Below are 24,454 nucleotides of genomic sequence, written 5' to 3'. Positions count from 1 at the left end.
AATTTTGATTTTCTCTAAAAGTATTGCACATACTTCGTCTAATGGAAAGGATGGTTGAGGTGCACGAGGCCCTCCAATTGATGATGGTGAATCCAGAGTGGACATGTTGGTCCAATTATAGCTTCTCTGAAGGACAATTGGTGAATCAAAGGATCCTTGATGACAATTGTTGTTCCATAATAAAGTAAGTTGCTGATTTTTAAATTAAATGTTAGTATATTGCTTGCTGATTTTCACACTAACTTAAAGTTTCTGATTTTGATTTTAATTTTTGTTTGCATCTTGCAAATATATTTGCTCTGTCACAACACCCATTGTAGATGTCATTAGATATGCTGATATTGACTTTCCTAGATTGGGGTTTTATGAGGAGCATCTTAGGCCTATTGTGACGCAGAGGTGGAACATAATGAAAATCCGCTTCATATGGCAGCCTTTGCTCTATTACCTAGTTACCCAGGTGGTATGTAGAGTTGGATGGAAGCGGCCTCCAATGTGATGATCCCGAGGTATTGGATGTCTTCACAAAAGCCATTGATAAGATGTATTCAGCTCAAGAGGCTTCTACTCTCCATGTACAATTCCTTGACTTCACCAATCTTCGTGGCCCAAACTTGAGTAAGCCACAAGCGAGGTTGGATAGAGTGGTTTTGGCAGAGAGATCTTTATGAGGAGCATCTTAGGCCTCTTGTGACACGGAGGTGGAACATAATGAAAATCCGCTTCATATGGCAGCCTTTGCTCTATTACCCATATGGTATGTAGAGTTGGATGGAAGGGGCCTCTGATGTGATGATTCCGAGGTATTGGATGTCTTCACAAAAGCAATTGATAAGATGTATTCAGTTCAAGAGGCTTCTACTCTCCATGCACAATTCCTTGATTTCACCAATCTTCGCGGTCCAAACTTGAGTAAGCCACAAGCGAGGTTGGATAGAGTGGCTTTGGCATAGAGAGATCTTATTGGATTGTGGACTTGGCATAGGGGAGATACACCAGAATTGAAAATACTTGCCACTCGCCTTCTTGCACAGGTTGCTAGTTCCTTAACTGCAGAGAGGAATTGGTTGACATATTCATTTATATATTCCGTCAAGAGTAATATACTTACCTTTAGACGAGCGGAGAAGCTAGTTGTAGTGCATTGTGCTCCTCGACTTGCGGATCATCAAACTTCAAAGTATAGGAAGATTGTAGCTTTGTGGTGGGATGTTGATCCTAAGGATTTGGCCCAGATAGATGAGGATGAGACAACACCAGGATGGTTGGGGTTCCATTGGATGAGACTACGCTTCCTATAGAGTATGATAGGGAGGATAAGGACTCTAATTTTGATGCCATGGTGGCATAAGCAAAATAGGAGCAGTAGTCTGCTTCATTTTTCTATATTTTGTATGTTGAATTTGAACACGACGATGGAACTTTATGGCAACCCTCTAACCTTTGGACATATTTAGATTTTCAGATTTCTATGATATTGTTCACTGCTAAACTTATATTTTTGTTCACATATTGACAATCGAAACTGTTTTTAATTTTATGAATGCATAATAGACCAGAGTTAAATTTCAATACATATTGAGTACTGAATTGGTATTATTTCCTATCCTAGATGGCATTCAAATGATGTATGTTTAATGTTTAAATGACATGCTTTGTGCTTACTTTCATATGAATAACATGTTTATTTGCGAATTTAAGTGTACATATTAAAATTTCCCTATATTTATATAGCCGTCCCTATTTGTTGTCCCCCTTGTTCCCAAAATCGGCAAATGTTTTTACCGTCTTGGAAACCCGCCCTGTTGTCCCCTGCCGTCAAACTTGAGGTAACATAGCTTATTTATATTACTGTTTACTAAAGGCAAAATTAAGTACAAATGATATAGTTTCCTTATTTACCCCCTTTTTAAACTTAAAGATCTTGAAGTCACTCTTTATAGATATCTCTTTTTAATCAAAGAGGCTAATACCGATAACTTCCCTTGTCATTTCAAAGGGTCATTTATATTAAAAAGCGTAAATTTTTTTTGCTTGGTGAAAAAGCCCCATGTGTGTAGAACAAATCGAAATGCTATAGGAAACCTTACTTGTGATATACAAAATCTTGGGGCTCACTTTTGATTTCTGGATTCGCTATCACCCCAAAAAAGATCACAGCCAATCAGCAGCCTCGCAAACAACTGAAAAACAATAGCTTACAGGAAACTAATTATACAAGCCACAAGCTGCAAGAGGAACATGACAAGGCCTTAAAATTCTTACAAAGGGTTTTTACAAGCTCCCTTAGCTTGATCCTCGTTAAGTTTTTGCTAAGATGTTTATCTTATTATGCAAATATTTCTGCCAAGGACAATTTTTTTAACCTATCTTTTTAAATTTCGCTGTAGTGTTTCTTAATTGTAATCTAGAATATGTACCAGTTTCGTTGATCTATATTTCCTTACAAGTAGTTTATCATGTACACAACACTATTTTTCTTAGGTCACATTTTCTGTTCATGGATCTCAGCTTTTTTCCTAGAATTTTGATAGCAAAAATGTGATTCCAATTCCTTTTCTTTATTTTTTTTTGGTATTTTTGAGCTTCAACTCATTGTGTTCTTTATATAAGACAAAAAGATCTTTTATTTATATTCCTCTTTTCTCTCTCTTGGTGTAGCTTCCTTCTTTGTTAATTTGTTTGTTTTCATAACCCTTCTTTCTTTAAACTCTCACTAGGTACCATCTTTCTAATTAATATTATTATTAATTGATATCTTTGAGTATTTGATAGTCAATTTTTCTAATACAACATACTTTGGTGCTGAGTGATGCTGGGAGTCAGCTCAACTGTAAAGGGCTGCATGTCTTCTTTCTATAAACCTGTTGTGTTTACATTTTTCTAACAAGAAAATGAAGAAAGAGAATTGTCTGATTCCATTATGAAATGGTTTGTTAATATTTTTTGTGTATCTGTTATGATTTTTCAATTGGACTCTCATTAGGTAGCCTCTTTCTGGTTAAACTAATTATCATTTAATCCCCCTAAGGATCTGGTAATCAATGTCTCTAATATACAGCTTTTGGTGCTGAACGGTGATGGGAGTGAATTCACTTGTAGAGGGTTGTGTGTCTTCTTTCGACCATAGACTAGTGTTGAAGGCACATTTTTCTTCTATCTAGAACAGAGTGAGAATACACCCATCTTTTGCTAATGCAGTTGTGAATTTCATATTTTGTGAAATATTATTTTTGTGCTTGGTGAAATCATTAATGTGGTCTTTTCTATGATGCCAATATACATTTGCATCATCTATATCTCTTTTACCACCTCTTGTTTAATTGCTTTCTTCTCATAGTCTTTCATGAACAAGTGCATAAGTCACTGGTTCGCAGGTCCAGCCAATTTTTTTTGGGATTGTGTTTGTCCCTACAAATCACATATATATAATATTTAAAAATAATAATATTATAATATATGAAATCAAATTATTGCGTATATAAGAAATATCAAAGATGCATTGATATAAGTTAAGCATAAAAATATTTAATAATAATTATAATGGGACTATAATAATAACTTACATTCAAAAACCAATTAAATATATTTAAAAATTAAATAAAAATAAATAAACTTCTCAAAATCAAATAAGCTAGAGTAAAGGGAGATGTTAATATTAAAAACCAAATAAACATTTTAGAGTTAAGCTTAGTCTCTTAATTTTACATATACATTAAAATAATAAACTGTATAAAGAACATAAGGCATCTATATATATTGAACAAAAATATAAATTTAAAGATGACCATTCAAAATAAATATATGTAAACTATATTTTATCGGTGAATGTGTAAAAAAGTTATATATATAAAAAAATTGAATGAAATTAGGTGCTTTCTTGAAATAAGATTTAATAGTAAATATGATTTCATAATATAATATATTATAAGTAGCTAAGATCAAGCAAAAATACTGTACAAGAACCATAAGAAAATGAACCATTTATCCACTGTTATTTGTAGTGTAAACAGCAACTTGACAAATCAATAATAGTTAATAAGATAATAAACAAGGTAAGAATGTTACTGAGCAGCGATTTACCAAAAGAAAAGTCAAACTAATATTAAAGATAAAAACAAGCTTAAGTGGTGGTTCATATCACGTTTGCAAAACAAGTTTATAAAGGTTCATTTGGGTAAGAAGTTAGACAAAAATTGATACACTAAATATATAAAGGCAGCAGTTGGCAAATCAAATTGTTTATAATAAGAGGCACAATTTGGAAAGAACGTGTCCCCTTCAATATATAAATTGAACGGGATTCAATTAAAAATAGGATATAGATTGAGGCGGTAAGAATGTTGCTAAGTGTCTATTTGCCAAAAGAAAAGTCAAAATAATATTAAAGAGAAAAACAAGCTTAAGTGGCGGTTCATATTTCGTATGCAAAACAAGTTTATAAAGGTGCATTTAGGTAAGAAGTTAGGCAAAAATTGATATACCAAATATATAAAGGCAGTGGTTAGCATATCAAATTGTTTATAAGAAAAGGCAAAGTTTGGAAAGAATGTGTCCCCTTCAATATATAATCAATTAAAAATAGGATATAGTTTGAGGTGGTCAGGGAATTATTGATTCTGATAAAGAAACCAGAGATTCAAAAGAAAATATATTGATGCTCATTGTTGCTAACAAAATGGTATGTTCTGAATTGTCTATGAAGTTAAATACTATGTATTATACCTCATTTCTATTCCAGGCAAGGGATCCATGTGTTGGGTCCCAAAACCGTAGATTGGAATCCTATAAGCCTTGTCTGCTCGATGCTGGGATATTCGACTGGTAATGGCCAACTTGATGGAATTGAACAGTGTGGTTTGAGTTCCTTGCACTTTTGGCTCTACAAAACCAAGGTGGGTGTACCTGATTTTGGATCAAAACACTTAAATCCAAGACTTTTATAGCAGATTGATTAGAATGCGATTGTATTGGAAGTTTTCCTAATGGCAAGAATTATAGAAAAACTTTAAACTTGAAAATTATGAATTAATAAAAAAATGTGATAATGTTTTAAATAAAGAATAATTATAGATTAATGGAACAAATGAATATATTAATTCTTCAAAGGAAAGAAATGAAATTATTGCCAGCATATGGATTATGAATCAAGAGTAATATAAAGATCAGTGCTTAATTAAATGGGCAAATAGAGTCAATATTATAAGTTGACACGTACAACTTTATAAAGTTCAATGTATTCAAACTATAAACAATTTGAACAATTCAGACCCGATGGATCCATTATATAAACACAATTTTAAACTAGTCTAGGATGCACTTTAACTCCTGTGATATGGAGACAAACTAGACATAAATAGAGAAACAATTAAATATTTCACAATATCTATGTTTATCAAGTTTAAAATGCAATGATGACCCAGTCCACTTGTTCAAACATTAAAACATTTATAGAATTAAAAAAATAATTATAAAGGACGCAACTTAATAATATTTAAAACCCTAATGCAAATAAATAAAATAGACATGCTTACAGATTGTGCCGAAAATAAATTTGCACATAGAACTCCTTACGAATGATCCATCTACTGCAAATTTATCCGGAACGCATAAAATTTACCCAATAATTCAAATCCACGAGCTTTGTTCAATCGCTCATTCCTTTACCAATGAAAAAATATAATATGTCAAAGTGTGCATAGGATATGTAAAATTTTAAAATAAATGTGAATTGTCTTCTCCATTATGTTTTACATCTCTATTTATAAGTATTGGAAAGGTATCAAAACCAAATCTGAAGCATCACACCACTTCAAATTTCTTAATATAGTCACAACTGCCCATTAACAAAATATATTTTGACCGCTTAGCATGTAATTATCTGGAAGCATTGGTCGGTTTTACATCTTCCCCATACTAAGATAGCATTTAGTTGCTATTTAGATAGCAAATAATGATTCAAATTTAGGAGGCTTCAAATGGCGGCGTGATTATTTTTGCTATCGTTAACTTCGAGAAACCTGGACCCTTTAGATTCTCCTCATCCTTGGTGCAGAGAAGGCTTTCAAACTCCATGCCTGAGAATCAATTTCATCTTTCTCTCCAGATATCCATTCATACCTGCAAAAGACAAGAAACAACGTAAGATTTTAATGATCTATTAATGATTTATGATTGTTAATACAAAATCTTCTGCTCAAGAGGTCACGATAATATATTTGATCTCCATATATTCATTTTCCGGGTAACACCCAGGGGTCACTTGACTTGGAATGCTCCTTCTCGGTTTCCATGCGCTTCTACTATGAGGTATTGCAACAAGTATAACTTGCCATCAATTCCAACAACTATCTTGACTGCTTATTCCACTTCAGACATGACTCCTAAAGGCTTTTGCAACCCAACCTGTCGTGTCTCCTACAATCATTTTCCATGGCGAGTTTCCATCATTTCCAAATATTGCTTCACATTTTCAAATACAAATTTTAGTGATTAGAAATGGCTCCAGGTCTGAAGATCTTCATGTAAGCAAAGATTCGATTATGGATGCACAAGCTCCCCATTGTTGTGGATGCAAAAGGCTATTCTCTTGATTACAATCATGTGTGCATCTTATTTTTGCCCTTATTTGAAGACGCCAATCTTCTTCTAGAATTATCAAATTCAATGAGACTCTCTAATTCTGGAATCAATGATTTTCTCTGGTGCGGATCAGGCAGCACCACAACTGTATTTACTTTGCACAGACCTGATGCTTATTAGCCTTTAGTTGATATATTCTGTAACTATATATATACTTCATCTTGATAACAATTTCCAGCAGCTTCTTTTCAATTTATCATTGATTGCTACACTGTACATTGCTTCTTATGCAGATCACTTTTATGGTCAAGAATGTTGACAGTTCCATGAATGATAATTACCGCAACATTAACATATGTTCAATCTCTCCATGCATATTTCTATTTTTATCATTTGACATTTAATGTTGCACCTGATTATATATTTAGTCTTACTAGATTGTATACATATATATTGAAACATCATATATATGTAGTCTTTATCATTCTTCTTCTCACTTTGCTTTTGTATTTGAACCTGTGCACATTGTAATCTCTGTATACAGAAGGACTTACTGTAATATGTTATTTCCCTCAACATCACTGTGACAACATACTTAACTCTGTTCACTATCTTTCTTGATGATAATTGCCCCACTATGGCATGCTGATTAGATGAAATGATAATCCTATATAATCCATCAAGGACAATTTATGTTAAGTCTCCAACATCTTTTCTCAAATGGCGATAATAGGAGACTGAATCAATCAGCAATCCTTCATACAGTGCCAATCTGATAACCAAAATAGATTCTTGACTACCCCAATATTCTGATTGTGCCATCTTTTAAAAGGGCTTTGAATTTGCTGCTTAGATAGTTTAGTGAATAAATACCACCCTGGTATTAGCATCTGGTGAAATTATGGCAAATAAGTCCCTTTTCTGATGCCAAGATATTGAGTTTACAGGCTTCTAATAGATTAATTTGAGAGCAATAAACTTTTCATGTTGAGTCAACTTAATATGGCTAGTTGTCAACATTATGTTGCTTGCTCAAATTCAGCCACTTGTGATACTTCAAGAAGACCAAAACTATAGAAATGTGAATGATCGAGCAAGTGATCAATAGACATGACATAAATTGTGGAAAGGATAGGAAAATGTCCATAAATGGAGCATCTAAAATTTTGGCTCCATCACCATGTGTGTATCTATATAATGATGAGGTCATCAAATTTTCTTATATAAATAAAGTAATAATAAAGTTATATAGGTATGTTATATTTCATATGTGAATATACATATACATAATGTGTGATTTATATATATAGATAAAGGAACAAGGAACCATATATAGTCTAATTTATATATTTTATGCGAATAGAATGAAATCAGAATCATATATATATATATATATATATATATATATATATTTATATATTTATGCGAATAGAATGAAATCAGAATCATATATTTATATTTTTATGCGAATAGAATGAAATCAGAATCATATATATATATATATATATGCACATTATTAATTGTCATGCCCAAAACCTACAGGGCAAAAACACAGCTAAATTTTTTTTAATTAATTAATTAATTAATTTTATCTAATATTAATAACAATTAAGAATCTCTCACCAGGACTATACATCATCAACAAGGTCAGTGATTGACCAAGAGTACATGATACCTAACAGTCGTATTTATTGGGTTACTACATACTATCCATTTTCTAACTGAAGTGGTCTTAGGACTTGAACATTATGTTACATGAATCAGATAAATAATTATTCCTTCCTACGACTCACTATTTAATTTATCTAATTACTAGCTTTTCCCATATCCTATTGATCAGGGCATCTGACCACTTGTATCTATGTTTGCATTTCTATAGTCATGCCTATATAGGCTGCTTGCCCCTACTTACCCTTGCCTATAAAACATTAGATAACTAACTTTCATAATGAGTACTATTATAATTTACTTCCTGAAATACATGTTATTCACCACTAATAATCTAGCAACTAGACAATTCCCGTTTTAGTCCTTAACAATATATCTCATTTGAATATTTATCCTATTTTCACAAATAAGGATCTAAACTATATTAAAACTAATATATAATATGTATCAAAATGCATTAAATGACCTATATAGATTCCAAAATGTTATCTATTTTAATGTGTTGAGTAAAATGGATTAATTATATAAAGGTTAGGTGTTGATATATCAACTATATGGCATATGTCTATAACCTACTCCTTTAAGCCTGAAATATATAATTGTATATCTCTTGAAGTAACTAACATAATGTAATATATATACATCTTAGAAAAAAACTATTCACACTATGTATAATGTTTTGCAATATCCATTTATAAACTATCACTATATGCTAACCTAAACTATTAATATCATATATTAACCAATCGTACCTAATTGTTGACTAGCCACTACTACTTATCACTCTTAAGATTTATGCTCAAAACAATAAAAGTAATTAAACTATACTACTATTTCATAGGACATCCTACCCATGACAAGACACAAATATATACAAATGTATTTTCCAATTATTAATCCTACCCTCTAACTATTCTAACCTCTAACCACTAACCACTTCCAATTACAACTTTTATCCATGTCAAAGTAGTCAAACACAATAAATCAACAAAATGACTTTCTATTATGATATCTTTTTTTTCAAACTAACTTTTTACTTACCTATCCCTACTTCCCTCCACTCCAAGGCGTGGTTTTCTAGCCCACGTGTGGCATGTGAGGTGGGGGAGGACGCGTCCTTCCTAGTGGTCCCCCTTGGGCGTCAAACTCCATGCAAAGAGGGAGGGGACATTTCATGGTGTGACAAGGTAAGGCTTCCATAAAATTTGTTTGTTTTCTATACTTCTACTTCCAAGACCATACACCTAGGTAAGTGGGTGCTCTTTTTCCAAGGTGGGGAAGAGTCTTATCATGTGTAAAGGTGGGGTACCAACCTTTGAAGTGGGCTGGTCGACTAAGGCCTAGCCTATATAGCTTACTTGATTGCTTTTTTTTTGTTATATGTGTTTCAAGATAAAAAGATGTTTCAGTATACATTCACTTAGCTCCCCCTTTGTTTTAATGGTAATAAAGTGATAATTTGTTGTGTAATAATATAAAACAAGAAATAGTCCTTTCTTTTATTTACATAAGTCTGTACTTATGATCAGGAAGTCTATTTTATGGGAACTCTGTAGGGGAGATGGTAAGGGATTAAAATATTTGTCTGAATTGGGAGGAGATTTAATTGCCTTCCCCATACAAAATCCAGAGAGGTGAAAGTGCACCTACAGCATGTAATTTATTATGGAAATTTACTCTATGTTGTCAATTGGATTGCTTATTATTATTATTTTAAAATTTTTTTTTTGGGCTAACCAAGAAGTAGTCTTCACATTCTAATGTAACAATCTAACTTAGTGAAATATTTGAATCCTTTATAGGAAAATGCTCAACTCAAGAAGAACATTCAAAACTGAATCAATGAACTAATGGATTCATTCATCCTATCATTTAGATGATGATTCTGATTGAATGGATGCATAATGTAGTTTCATTGCAAAAATGAATCCTTTGAAAACCATTCCCTTACATTAATTCAATGATCCCCCTATACATCTCTTAAGTGTTAACCTATATGTCTATTAAAGGAACCTCTCTTATTTTCTATTACAACTGATATGATAACAAAAGAAATATTTCTTTTTCTTCATTACATCTACAATCATATTATTGTATCTTGCATTGCAATGTCACATACTTATGTTCCCATCTTGTTTATTTTTATTCATGAATCCATTTTCCTCACAGTAATGTACACAATGGAGGTCTTCTTTTCTACAACACGATACTTCAAGCAACAATGGGACTTGGGCTTTACCAGACAACATTGGGGATATTATGATTTATCCTACAAATACATTGCTCCAAGACATGAAGGAAGTCTTCTCCCCACATTTCACGAAGGTACACCCTTTTTGCTGCACAAGACAAGGGATCAACCCTAGTTTCTTCTTGGATCCAAGAGCACAAAACCTGCACAATATTTCAAACAAGAACCATGGAGGCTCACCTCCCATCCTAGGCTTTTAAGAAGCCACCCACCAAGCAGGGGAAACAAGTCCAAATGGGATACACACATGCAATGCATGAAACCATACAACACAACACATAACACGCCCTTCCAAGGTTTGACACAATGATTCTCCATTGGAATCATGAAACAATGGGTGAAGGTGGGCTCTCCAAAGAGGAGAATGCCATATCCATATACGCATATACATTTGCAATTGCATAATGCCTCTTCAAGGCTATCAAATACATCCTCTTCTTTACATCAATACACTTATACCTCCCATAATACAAATGCCTCTTCAAGGCTATCAAACAAGGCATATGGCTTCCATGGAGCCCATACTACATGAACAACAAAACCCTCTCCAAGAGAAAAATCTCTCAACTTCAATGTTGAGCCCAACTAACCCCTTCACCGAAGGCTTCTCTTCCCTCCCAAGGGTGAGTGAAGTCTTCACACCCACGAACAAATTCAACATTCAAAACAAAACAGAGAGAGCGAGGAAGAAAACCAAGACAATACATGAAATTCATTGCACATTCACAACACAACACAAAGATTACAATAACATTCCTTGACTCCATAACAACATTGCATACTTGCAGATTCATTATGCAATACTAAAATAAAATGTCATGATTGAGCACCAACCTTGGTTCAAGCTAAAGGCAATGATAGTTGATGTAGAGCTCCCTTAGTCTCCCTCTAAGTGCTAACTGTCTCTAAACTTAGAGAGTGGGTGAACACCCCACTAATTTGTCCCAGACTCTCTAATAAGGCCTTCCCACTAACTATTTTAGAAAAGACACCAAGCCACTTCCTCTTACAAACTTGTCTCCCTCTAAATTTGCTATATTTGACTTAGTGGAAACATTTGAGAAAACACGTGACAACTTCAATTTCGAATTGATGGAAGAATGCATGGGTAGAGGGCCCCCCTAGGCTGCCTAGGCACTAGTATGGTCAAAATTAGGTCCCTAACATGTTCTACTATCATATGGGCAACTTATTTTCACATAACAAACACTTTGGGACCACCTAATGACCCCTCAAAACCCTAGTCAAGTCAAATTTCGAATTTCCTTTGATTGTGACCCATCCTGCCCCTTGTCAAGTGGGTTTAATTATTCATTAGCAAAGTAATTAGTTTTAGGGTAAAATGCCACCATGACCAAAACCCTAGATGACATGTCATTACACAAAATCCACAAGTGTCAAGTGACACCAAAAAAAAAAAACACATTCCACATCTCCATGACATGTCCTTAATGCATCTTTATGATTACAAATTTTTCACATACAAGCAAACTTACATTTACGAAACAAAATACTTACACAACGAGGCTTTTGAATCTTCCAAAGATTCGCCTTGGTTAAATCACGTTCACATAGGTTTGGAACTTGTTTCCCCCCAAAATTTCCATGGTTCCACTTCTTGCCCATTAAACTCGAGCATCAGTAGTCCAAGGGGGTCATATAAAACACATATCATAAATGCATTTGAATTTAAATGTTAAGTAATCCATATTAACATAATTCAATGGAATTCCTTTACTTAAATCATTTCAAATAAGACCTTCAAAATGTTAGGATATCAAAATCTGCACATCACATTTAATCATAAATCATCAAAAATCAATTTTAACATTCTCAATTGTCATGATCAACTTTTTATTTCTCAATCATTTTCATGTAAAGTTTTTGAAACATTAAAATGTTAGAATCTGCATATCAACATTAATTTTCTAATCAAATGATCCAACAAACATTCTGAACCACATCCTAATCCATTTCCTATCCAAATGATGAAATGTTGGATCTATATTGCTTAATCAGCCATCATGAAAATTAGTTCCGATTACTTAACTTAGGTTGAAACCACCAAAATGGAATCAACACAACATAGTATACTTGATCCAATTAAATATAGTTTGATTACTAACACTAGCTCGTTATCATTATGAGATATTACATGATAAGGCTTATGTCTCAAAAATCACTAATGTCAGGGAATTGGGATGTTTTCATAATCATGTATGCATAGGTTTAAAATCAGTCATTAGATAAACCCATTATATCTGTTAGTCAATATATTATATCTACATCTTAATCATCATTCATTGTGACAAACTAACTTAATATATTTACATCATGTCGAGCTCTACCGAGTAAGGCTTATCTAAATTGATAACAATTTCTGTCTATAATTATTATTAGTACTCACAAGGGCGGTGTTAATTCATCTTTCCATACTAGCCATCCAATTTAATTATCCTAATAGGCCATCGAATATCAGGGACCCATCGACATAGTTTTCTAAGTTATGGCACCTCAAGTCTTTATTCTATATGGTCGTAACTTATCAACCTAATGTAATTTGAACATGATACTTAGCACAACAATGACTACAATATACATCCGTCTTAATAAGATTCTGGTTCATTATAAATCAACGCATACTTAGATTCCAAGACCACCTTACCATCATTCTATCATAAGGTGTGCGGTAACAGTCTAACATTCACAAGAGACAAAACACAACATCTTATCTCCTTTATTTCTCCTAGATCTAACCTTATTCACGTTATTAAGGTTTATAATAAGGTACTAGGGGAGGGGCCTTACATTAATAAGCAGCAATGTTAAGAGCATAAATGCGTAAACATATATATTTCTATATATATTAATAACAATGGAATTGGTATTATATATATAAAATAGTAACAAAAAATCACAAATAAAACCACAATTATATGTACGTTATGTTTTATACATTTGAGTATACATTGGTAATACATTAGATATTAATGTATATTTCGTATATATAGCCTCTTCTTTAATCACTCGCTATAGCCCCTCGAGGATATGCTAGTATTGTGGAGGGAAAAGCGAGTCAATCCAAAGAAGGTAGGGAGATCCTAAGAGAGGATAGGGACAGGGTCCCAATGCCTTGAGGGAACCTGCGACAAGTAAATCTACAATCTCCTTAGAGTTGAGTTTAGAAGAGAAGTAAGGAATCGGAGCTTAGATATGCTAACTACCCAATGTTTAATGAACTATGCATTGCTTTCTTGAATTGAAGGGATCTGGAGGCATAAAATGTATGTTAATCTTGACAGCCTCCTATTAGGGGACACTATAGATAGCTTCCAATAAATTTTATCGGCAATTATTCCTTCTCCTATCGCATGCAAGACATGGATAAACTTGAATGATTTATTTACCTTTCCAAAAGGTTTGTCAAATTTCATAAAATCAGCAATCCGTGTGACATGATGTCAGGAAAAAGTCAAAAATTTGTTTCAGGTCCTCCTAAACTCACTTGGAACAAACCCACAGACAAAAAACAAAATCCTACCCCCACCCCTGCCACATCAAATGAAAATCCGAACCAAAAACAGATTGTACTCAAACCAAGAAGGTTACAGGGATGAACCTGGTAATATAGACAAATACTATTAGAGGTGGCTTTTAAGGGAAGAAAACAAACTATCTCTTGTAAAGGAAATAAATTTCTTTTAGAGGGTTGGATTTCAAGTTCTTTTGTGTGATTAAATAATAGGTTTAGAGATGTTTCCAACAACCACAAAATTGATCATTTTGGAGCTGTATTTTGAGTTAGTATAGCTGCTACAGTTTGCTGTTTTAGAATTGTTGGGAAAGACTGCAATTTTTTGTACCTTGCCTTCAGTATGGTATGCTTTTTAAGTCAAGTGTTAGAATGAAGATTCCATTTTTTTCCCTGAATTAGATTTATGTAGCTTTCAAATAAGTGATTTTTCCTAAATTGTTTTAGGAAGTATTAAAAGAGGGTGAAGCTATGCAAGTCCACCTTTGTCTTTTGTCTCATAATCATTTATTCAAAATATACCTCTACATGCTGTGTTCAGTTTTCAATGTATCAATCACACAACAGTTGAAACTTTGAAATATGGGAGCATAAAATAAACACATAGATAATTCTACCTTTGAAACAGCATTTCATTCCTTTTCTTACAAATAAACCTCTACATGCTGTTCAGCATTCAGCTGCACGGAAACCGACATATAATATTTTGTTCTTGTACATTTTATTGTTTTATCTTTCTCTTTTGTCTAAACTACTCAGCTAGAAATCTTATCTTCCAAAAGACATCCTTATCTCTTACAAGAGATGATTTGGAAGATAAGCATAAGTCATTATGGTTCATCTATACTATATATACTTTATTAGACTTAATAAGCTAAATAAAAAACTATTCCATTAATCCTTAAAGTGAAATGCAAAACAGAATAATTCAGATCACTTGAGCCACTTCCAACACATTCGCACTAAACTTGTATTCAAGTTTCTATATGGGCTAAAAAACTAACAGGAGGGACAAAATGGTGGACTTCCCATTGCCGCCCATGCATTTTCTATTTAGCGGATTCAATTCAGCATCAATGTCGATTGGTATGTCATAGATCCAGGCCTTGTTTATTGATGTATCGAGGTAAATTCCATGTAATCTTTGGTGTTGCTTGCTTGTATTTGTTCCTGCTTGAGGATTTTACACTGGTGCCACCAACCTTTCAGTTAGAATGCTAGCATTGCAGTTAGAGAAAGCTAGCATTGCAGTTAGAGAAACAGTGACCATCAGCGAAAAAATATGGTCAACGCTATTATAATGCTCAACGTTACAGTTAGAGAAACAGTGCCCGTCCACATGAAAAATATGAAGGAGAGTTAGTGGAGAAATATGGTATAAATGATACATATTAGGTTATGTATATCTTTGACCCCCCCACCAAATTTCTAACATATGAAAATGGACTGTGAAAACCAGCACAGTTTACAAGCAGGGTGCAAAACTTGACTTGATAATAATTAAAACTCTTAAATGTAATATTTTAACTAGACTTTAACATCACATATTCATCAACATCATTAAGCAATAATTGATATACTGCTTTTCTGGCATTGTTATGTGAACGATCAACAAGATAGGTTCCATGTGTTAACCACAATAGCTACATTAAGCAAAGCATTTGTATGATAATGCTTATTTCATATGAGAATATTGTGGTCATTTCATAAGAAAATATTGTGCTCATTTCAAAACAGAATATTGCCTTTCGGTGAATCACAAAAGCTTGGTGGATGCGGAAATTTCACAGTTACTTGAATCTATCCCACTTCCAAGTGCTTTTTTGACTGCAATGATGTATGCTATAAATTCCTAAATATCCTTATTAATTTTTTTTAACTTAAATGAAAATGGTCTCTTTGATTTCTTATCTCTTGTAATATGTGCATCTCTTTGTGCTCATTGTAGAACATTGTACTTGAAATTGTTGGATTTCTCTCATTTTATGTGTGCAGAACCCATTGATCAGTGGTCTGTCACATTAGCTAGTCAGCATGGATTTATGTTTGGTGATCCTAAATACACATTATCTCTTCAAGGCAGACATTCAATTGTATTTTCTAGTTTGGACTTGAAACAAACATGTATAATTTGTTCTGTAAGGCTCAGGGCACATTTTTGTGATTAGGAAATTTTAATATAAGTAGAATTTGACCAATTATTAACTGCTTTATTTAAGCATTGGTTTCAATCACTATGGCTAGTTAAATTGCCTTTGAGAAGATTCATTGGTTCTCCAACCTTTTTTAACTGAATATCACAAGGCACTTCTGGGAAGTCACAGACCTCTGATCTATTTTAATGTACAAATTGTCTCTTGATTACTTCATTTCTTGTTGCAAATGATTTTTTAAATGTGGCTTGGTTATGTGGAGAAATATGACAGCCATTCCTCTTTATGTGCAGAACTTTACTCACTAATCGTTTTTCTCCTTTTGGAGATTTTGGTTAATCGACTGATTCTTTCCATTCTTTAAGTTGCTCTTTGTGACCAGGAAAACTTGTAGATACTGCTGTTAATGAAAAAGACATAATAAGAGCAGAGAGGAACTCAGGTGTTGTGAGTGATAAAGTGAGGGAAATTCAAGTAAGTGATATGATTCTATTGTTTACTTTTCTATTTACTTACTGGAATACCAAGAGTAAACAGAAAAAAGTATTGTTCCTAATGACATCAGAAGAAAGCAAATGGCATTATCTAGATTTCCCTTATTTTCTCAACAGCTGTACTTGGTAAGGGTAATACAGATAAGTGGAATTTATCTTGCATTAATTGTGGGTCGAGGGGAATCCAGTCAAACTAGCTATTCAAAGTCTTTGGAATTGTAAAAAAATTGGTTTTGTGAAAGGTTCTGGTAGTACTTTCTCTGAGTATCTGACTTTCCCACCACCATAAGTATTCCTCTAGGACAAGCTTCATGATGTCTTCAGTAGAGAATTTTTAGCCAGAGAATTCTACACACTACTCTTCACACCTATTTCTAAAATGGGAAAAAATTTGTCCGACTCAAAAAGCATTCCTTGAAAGAACCTTGAAAATCAATTATGTGCAATCCACACCCAAATGTTTGTTATCTTCTATTGTTAATAATTTAATAAAATTTTATTTGAAAATACATTTCAATATTCAAATGTTTGAATTTGATATTGTAATTAAATTTATGATTCTATTCCTAAATGGACAAATTCTTGCAGATTCAAAACTATATGCGGAAAATGGAACTCAAGAGTAAAAGAGAGGCTGAGCTTACAGAAGGACTAAAGTTTTATAAGTAAGAATCTTGTCTTCTTAAATTTTTTTTAATTACATAAATATTTTCATTGTTATTTCAATCTTTGCAACTTGCAAGTTGATTCAAACACTTTCTAATGAAAACAATCTATATGCAAGTATTGAAGACATAAATTCTGGGCACAAGGATTTGAGGCCAACTGTCTTGATGTCACATGATTAATTGTCACAAAATGTTAGTATTTTTCTTAAACTCTAACAAAAGTGAAAATTATACCAGTTTATTAATACCACTAAGTCAAATTGTTAACAGTTGTCTAAGGAATAAATTGTTAACAGTTCTCTGTTGCTTTCTTCTTTGTTTCTCTCTAGACTTTTTGTAAAAGGTTTCGGGTCCTTTAAAACCTGTTTTTACTTAATCAAAACAGTTGTCTAAGGAATAAATCTAATGCATCCCACTTTAACAACCATTGAGTTGGCTTATGTTTATAGTCTATTTTGCAATCCATATTGGAAGACAGTGCAAAATCAGCCAAAAAGGCATATATAATTATGGTGTTGCCTTGTTGATTTTGAACTTGCAATCTTTAAGGACCTGATTTCAAGCCTTTGGTACTTTTGTTTGGATGCTTGGAGTTTCTCCGCAGCAGCTTTCTATCATTTTGTGAGTTCAAAGTAAGTACTTAATATTATAATAAAAATGTAAAAAATTGATTTTATCAATGTAGATACGAAATAGCCAAACTCCCAAAATTTGCATCCACCTATCAATAATGAGGTCCTGTGAGCACATCTGCATGATAATAATACCATCAAGGTGAGAGAGGCAATTATTAAAACTACCGGAGGTAAACTTCAGAGCCTGAGACCAAAGCCAACAAACAATCCAAATTATATCTTAGAAGTGATGACATTGTAAGTGGCATTCTGTAGTAACCCACTCGATATTTTCCCCCAATTTTCTCACCAACAATTTCCAGAATGAAGCAGATATTTTTATGCAGCAAAACTAGCAAATAACCAGAAAAATACTCATATCAAAATTTTCCAGATTTCGTTAGTGCATAATAGATCACAATAACATGATTAAACATCGAATCTTAAAAACAGTGCCATCAGTCAAACTGGAAAAGAATCTCTGAAATGCACATGTAACTCCAGATGTGAACTCTGATGTGTCTTTTAAAATAAAAGTCATAATATATTTTAGCTCGTTTAAGATAAAGCACACCTCTTGACTTTTAAATGATTTGCTTCTCTTAATTAACTTGATTCTGGGTGGCATATAATAAATTTATCGAACCACTTATGAATGTCCTCTTTTATTATTATTTTTGCTTCCATCAATCTTTTCCTATATAGAGTGTCTTTGACTCTTTTCATATGTATCGTTGATTATTTAATCTCATTAATCAGGTTGATGGTATCGGTGATAATTAACCTTTTATTCAGACTTGGACATATTATGAATGGAACATATTATCATTGATATATATATATATAAAATTTAGTCTCATTAATCAGGTTGATGGTATCGGTGATAATTAACCTTTTATTCAGACTTGGACATATTATGAATGGAATATATATATAGCTAAAATCACCGCTGTACTGATTTTCATGTCAATCGAATTGGCTATAAAACTTCTTGAACATTACCCACTGTAGTCACTGCCATAACATTTTATCACTGCTGTATCTGATTTATAAATCACTGCAATTATTACTCTGGCCTGTCAATATTGCTGGAAACTATCATCTTCATGAGTCTTTGCAGTATTATCGCTGCAGGTATCTTCCATCATCTTGTGATTTCACAGTTGTAGAATCTGGAAAATAATTCTGTCTTACATGGCTCAATCAACGTCTGACTGGGATGGGAAACTCATATTGACTTCATCTTATTATACATATGCAGACGATAGTAGTCATTTCTGACTTGAATACTTACCGTCAAGCCCTCCAAAAATATCACATGTATTATGTAAAACATGTATACTACGAATCGAATTTCATACTTTATTGTTTGATGTCCAACGAACTCATTTATATTTGGTTTTCACCTTCGAACTCCCTTCAGATATTCTTGTCGCTATCTGTGTTTTCTCTTGATGCTAGGTATCAGATATCGAACCTCTTTTTTAAAATTTACCATAGAGGTCTCTGCTGTTTTTATTGCTGACTGTTGACTATCTCTGTAATATTTGCTGTTGCTAATACTCATTTTATACATGCTAATGGCATCTCTGTTGTAGCATATTATTGACTCTATTGACTGAAGTTTTCCACTGTCATACTCTTATACTTAGCGACATCTGGAGAACGATATCCATATTAAAATTTAATTGCTGACAATGCGTTGTTGGTATGTATACCTTTGTTTGAAGGTTGTGTCTTCCCGTAATTTCTATATTACTTGCTCTGACATAGAACTGAGTCTTTTGCAAGCCAATATCTTAGGAGTCTTTTACGAGCTTTTAAGATGTGAATAAGATTTGTTTGGAACGATTGTCATGGCTATAGATTTATATATATTCTTGTAGTGTAGTTCTCACCATTTCTTTCAATGATTTTTGTATGTTCCAATATATAATCACTTTTCTATAAGCATCTGAAACTGTTAGTCTTCCATATGTTTATGTTCATTCTTTCTAACTTAATTGCTACTGGTACTATGCAGACGTTCTTCTCTATTAACATAAAGTTGCCACTTTCTGAAACATTTTGAATGTTGTAGAATGGTCATTCTATATTTTATATTGCTCTTCCATAGCATAACTCCATAGTAAGGCTACAGAATGGTTGTTCCAATGTTGTATTTATTTTGGTCCCTGTGAATGCTGTATATGCACGAACCAGTATTCTTTTCACTGCATGACTTCTTTATTCCAGTGAAAATGGTTCTTTTGACTTCTCTCTCTATGCTAATTAATTAAACTTTAATATCTTAATCCATCTCTCTGTTGTCCATTAATTAATTTCTTATATCTGGCTTTAATGACGGCTTCTTCGTACCTTTGACATTGATAACATTTATAGTCTTGTTTCATGTTTATGAGATCCTTTGACATCAATGACAATATTTTCGTCAGGACCAATTGTTGTAACGCCCAAAATTGAGTCTCTAACCCACCTCAATATCAGAGAGATTTCATAAATTTTATTGAGGATGAAGGAGTTTGATGTTTGTAGGTGATTCCTTTTTAACACCACATGAACAAATCCTTCATGTATACTACTAGTGATAAATGTTTGGTAGTACTGTGTGGTTTCACTGATTAATTAGCGCCTTCTCGTTATATTGTCTCCACAATGTATGAGGCTGGGATGATGCCCGACTCCAAATACTTACGACAATTCTCACACATTCTTTCTCTAGGACGAGCACTTCACATTAACCATGTCACAACCCTTATGTCTACTTCCAAAATATTTTAACTTCTAGAATTATGGAAAATAATTGCAATGTTTTCTCCAAGATACTCAGCTCATTCAAACAGTTCTCTTTCCACATCAACATTTATCCAACATAGTTTCTTGTTATATGGCAATCTCTATACACCCGAGAAAAATTTGCTCATTCTCATTTGATATTATTTCTGCTGAAATCATGTTTTACTAAGGCACAACTTAATATATACGGTCAATGCATTTTGTCAAAGGGTTCTGCTAATTTTTAATTTGAAGCTTTGTTGCACTTTTATTTTTTATTCTTTTAAGTCATAACTATATAAAATTTTCGGCTATTAATAATTATATATATATTTTTCCTAAACAATCTGTGCGACCTCCATACACTACTTCTATTTGCCTCTATAAAAGCTTTCCCGTATTTGATTAAACCTCTTTAGTCGGCTTATTGGTAATAATAATTTGGCCCAAAATATCTAGACTTAATATTCAACATGAAGCATCATATTTCAATGCCACACATTCTCTCATTCAACATAATGATAATTTTGATAATTGTTCCTTCTGTTAAAATCCTTTTCTATAATTTTGTCTTTGATGTAGCTCCACAAAATGACAAGACTTTTAGCTCTGATACCACTGCAATAACCCACTGGATATTTTCTCCGATTTTCTCACCAGCAAATTTCAAAATGTAGTTGATACTTTTATGCACAAAAACCAGCAAATAACCAGCAAAATACTCATATTAAAATTATCTAGATTTTGTTATTGCATTATAAACCAGCAATACTATAACATGATTAAACATCCAATCTTAAAAACAATGCCAATAGTTAGACTTGAAAAGAAACTATGAAATGCACCTGTACTCTAGACGTGAACTTTGTTGTGAATTCACCACAACTGATGAATTTGGGGTACATCCTGTAACGCTTCGCTTGGGAACCCAAGAGAAAGAAACCTAACATGTAACAATATTTACTGAACATTTTTTTTTTAAAGTTTAAACATCAAGATAACATTAATGCGGAAGCAATATGAACATACACACCAAATACACATAAGCAATTACAAATCAGTTTCAATTCCTCAAGGGTTCCTTCACGTTGAGTTACGTTAAGAAGTTTATATTAATTAGTTTGAAGTCTCAAGTACAATGTCTCATGATCATAAAGAAGAAACAGATACATAATCGTATAAACCAATGCATAAGTATAACTAATACAATGAAAGTACATCCAATAAATAACATCCATTGCACATGTTGCAGGGTATGTGAGAATAGATACAATACATCAGAATACATGATAACATATATACATCAACTGAAAATAAGTTTTTGAGATAAGAAATAAGAATGATAAAGGTACAACTGCATCACCGAACATCTAACAGCTAGCAATGTGAGGGGGACTTAAATGGTAAGAAGATACTACCTCCCAACCACGTGGTTACCTAGTTAGGCTTCCACTCCCACTGTGCAAGGAAGATAATGAACAATCCACATACGGCTAATGAATAATAAAACATTCCTAGGCAAGGAATTCCTAATAGCCAAAACTACCTCAAAGGTAACACATACTACTCAAGAAGATAAGATAATTCAAAAAGAAAGAACACTCAATCTAATACCAACACCATATAACAAGACATCATACATATACCAATAATAGATCAAATCACCGAAGTCATGAGATAAAGTCAAGGAAAGATATCCACCTCAAGTCAAGAACCACATGTCAAAACTATATCATCCATGAATCACCAGTCACCATCAGTGAGAGTAAATAACCACATCAAATACATCCAACAATAAGTACACCACTAATTTCACCACCAGAGGCAATTGCAAAATCTACAGAGTAGACTCGGGCTACATTCTAGGGAGTGTCATCACATGGTCAAATTGTTTGAGTTACCTTGGATTGATCTCTCAATAGACCCTGGACCCTCAAGCGTTGAGTTACCTTGAACTGGTTGCTGTTAACCCTGGACCCTCAACATAACACATGTGGAACCAGAAAACCCTCTCAAGAAGACGAGGTAAACCAGTCATACTGTCATCCTATTCCCATCCTTAGTCTATACAAGCACTCAAAGCATGGGCGAGGCATATCTAACTTCCCAAAATATTAATTACTAGATTATCACTTATTACATAACTTACAATAGGTTACCTTGGCACTAACCACTTCGGGTCCCGAACCCCTTCTGTAAGCCACTCCCAAGGACATGCACCTAGACAACCTTTCCTAAACATACGATCATTGTTGTGTCTCATAGCGTAATACCCAAATAATAATCAAACTCGATTCCTTAACAGGTAACCCAAAAATAGTTGGTTCTCCCAACCCAAGTAAACATAAATGTACCACAAAGAAATAACTCATAAAAACAACTTCCAGTTTTAAAATACAAGCTCATCATACTATCCAACACAGATAAACAGTACAGAAGAAAACTCAAAAAGGAAAGGCCTCTGGTGTACGTCCTAGTTTGGTCAACTAAACAAATACGCAAAACCAAATGGAAATGAAAACAACAAAACCTGGAAACAAAACCCACAAACTCTCAAGAAAACACATATAAAATATAAAGTTTTCGGTCTTATGGTTTCAATTTAAATCGTTCTCTAATGTTCGTTTTGACCATAAGGAAATGTTTGATGATAAGACAACAATATATATTTATTTCATTAGACAATATTTCATATCCATAACCACAAAAGTTACAAAAATTAGACATGGATCATGTAAATATATATCAATTTAGTTACATAATAATTAATCACTATCAATTTCTAATTAATATTTAATATATGATAATTACTCTTAGAGAAATCCCCTCATATTTATATTAATTACTTTACCTAAACTTCCCTAACATTTAAATAAATCAATAAAATATAATAAACAACTTCTTTCATATAAATCAATTTATTCAAAAGTGATAATTACTAAAGATCAAATTTAAGAAGTAAAACAAAGTGGCTTTATTACATGATAATTTAATAAACTAAAGTTATCTCTTTTAAAACCTACCTCATTTACTTCAGCCATCAAATAATAATAGGAGGGAGGATTATGTGGCCCTCTCCTTATACTTTTATATATTCATGGGTGACTTTTATTTAAAGAGAAAGATGTACGATTTGAATGATGGAGGTATGAGATGTCAGCATGTCTTTTCATTTACTATATTAAATGGATGATTTTTTTTTCATTAATAGATTTTGTATTATTTTTATTTTGTTTTATTATTATTTTCGTTAATTAAATAATATATATAATTTTTTTTTTCTGGTTTTTTCTACAGGAACAGGCTTGCTAATTTTCGAGCAAGTGTAGATTTCTTTATTATTTTTTTCTACATAAAGTTGTATAATAAATATGTACAAATATATATATATATATATCTATATATCTATATATGTTTTATATATATATATATATATATAAATGAATGATGCATCTAAGATGTAAAATCTATGCAATTTTTCAATCAAACCCTAAACGATCTACTATGTTTTTTTCTACAATTTTCTCCCGAGAACAATTAAGAACGAAATTCCATTCATACAGATCTGAGAAAATAATTAGAGTGACAAACAGGTTTCAAGCACACAATCAAACACGGAGCAAACAAATCTTTTCCAATTGAAAATGCATTCACAAGATTTGAAACCCTAACTTGCGCCAATGCTAAAATCTGATAGCCAAATGAAATTCCTAATGC

At 32.8% G+C, this 24,454-nt stretch overlaps 1 protein-coding gene across 1 annotated transcript in view; it reads left to right on the top strand.

The window, feature by feature from the left end:
- LOC149568204 (protein MET1, chloroplastic-like) overlaps positions 1-24,454 on the top strand; it is a 118,003-nt gene that overhangs the window by 44,107 nt on the left and 49,442 nt on the right. Inside the window, exons 3-4 of the mRNA XM_089821210.1 lie at positions 16,569-16,660; positions 17,269-17,345. Coding sequence (XP_089677336.1) covers positions 16,569-16,660; positions 17,269-17,345 — 169 coding nt within the window. The remainder of the gene's footprint in view (positions 1-16,568; positions 16,661-17,268; positions 17,346-24,454) is intronic.

This window comes from Cupressus sempervirens, chromosome 3 (assembly GCF_028749045.1).
Source record: "Cupressus sempervirens isolate cs-2001-9-10 chromosome 3, ASM2874904v1, whole genome shotgun sequence".
NCBI classification, from domain to species: domain Eukaryota; kingdom Viridiplantae; phylum Streptophyta; class Pinopsida; order Cupressales; family Cupressaceae; genus Cupressus; species Cupressus sempervirens.
Note: the sequence above shows the minus strand (reverse complement) of the source record. Positions and strands in the feature narration are given on the sequence as shown.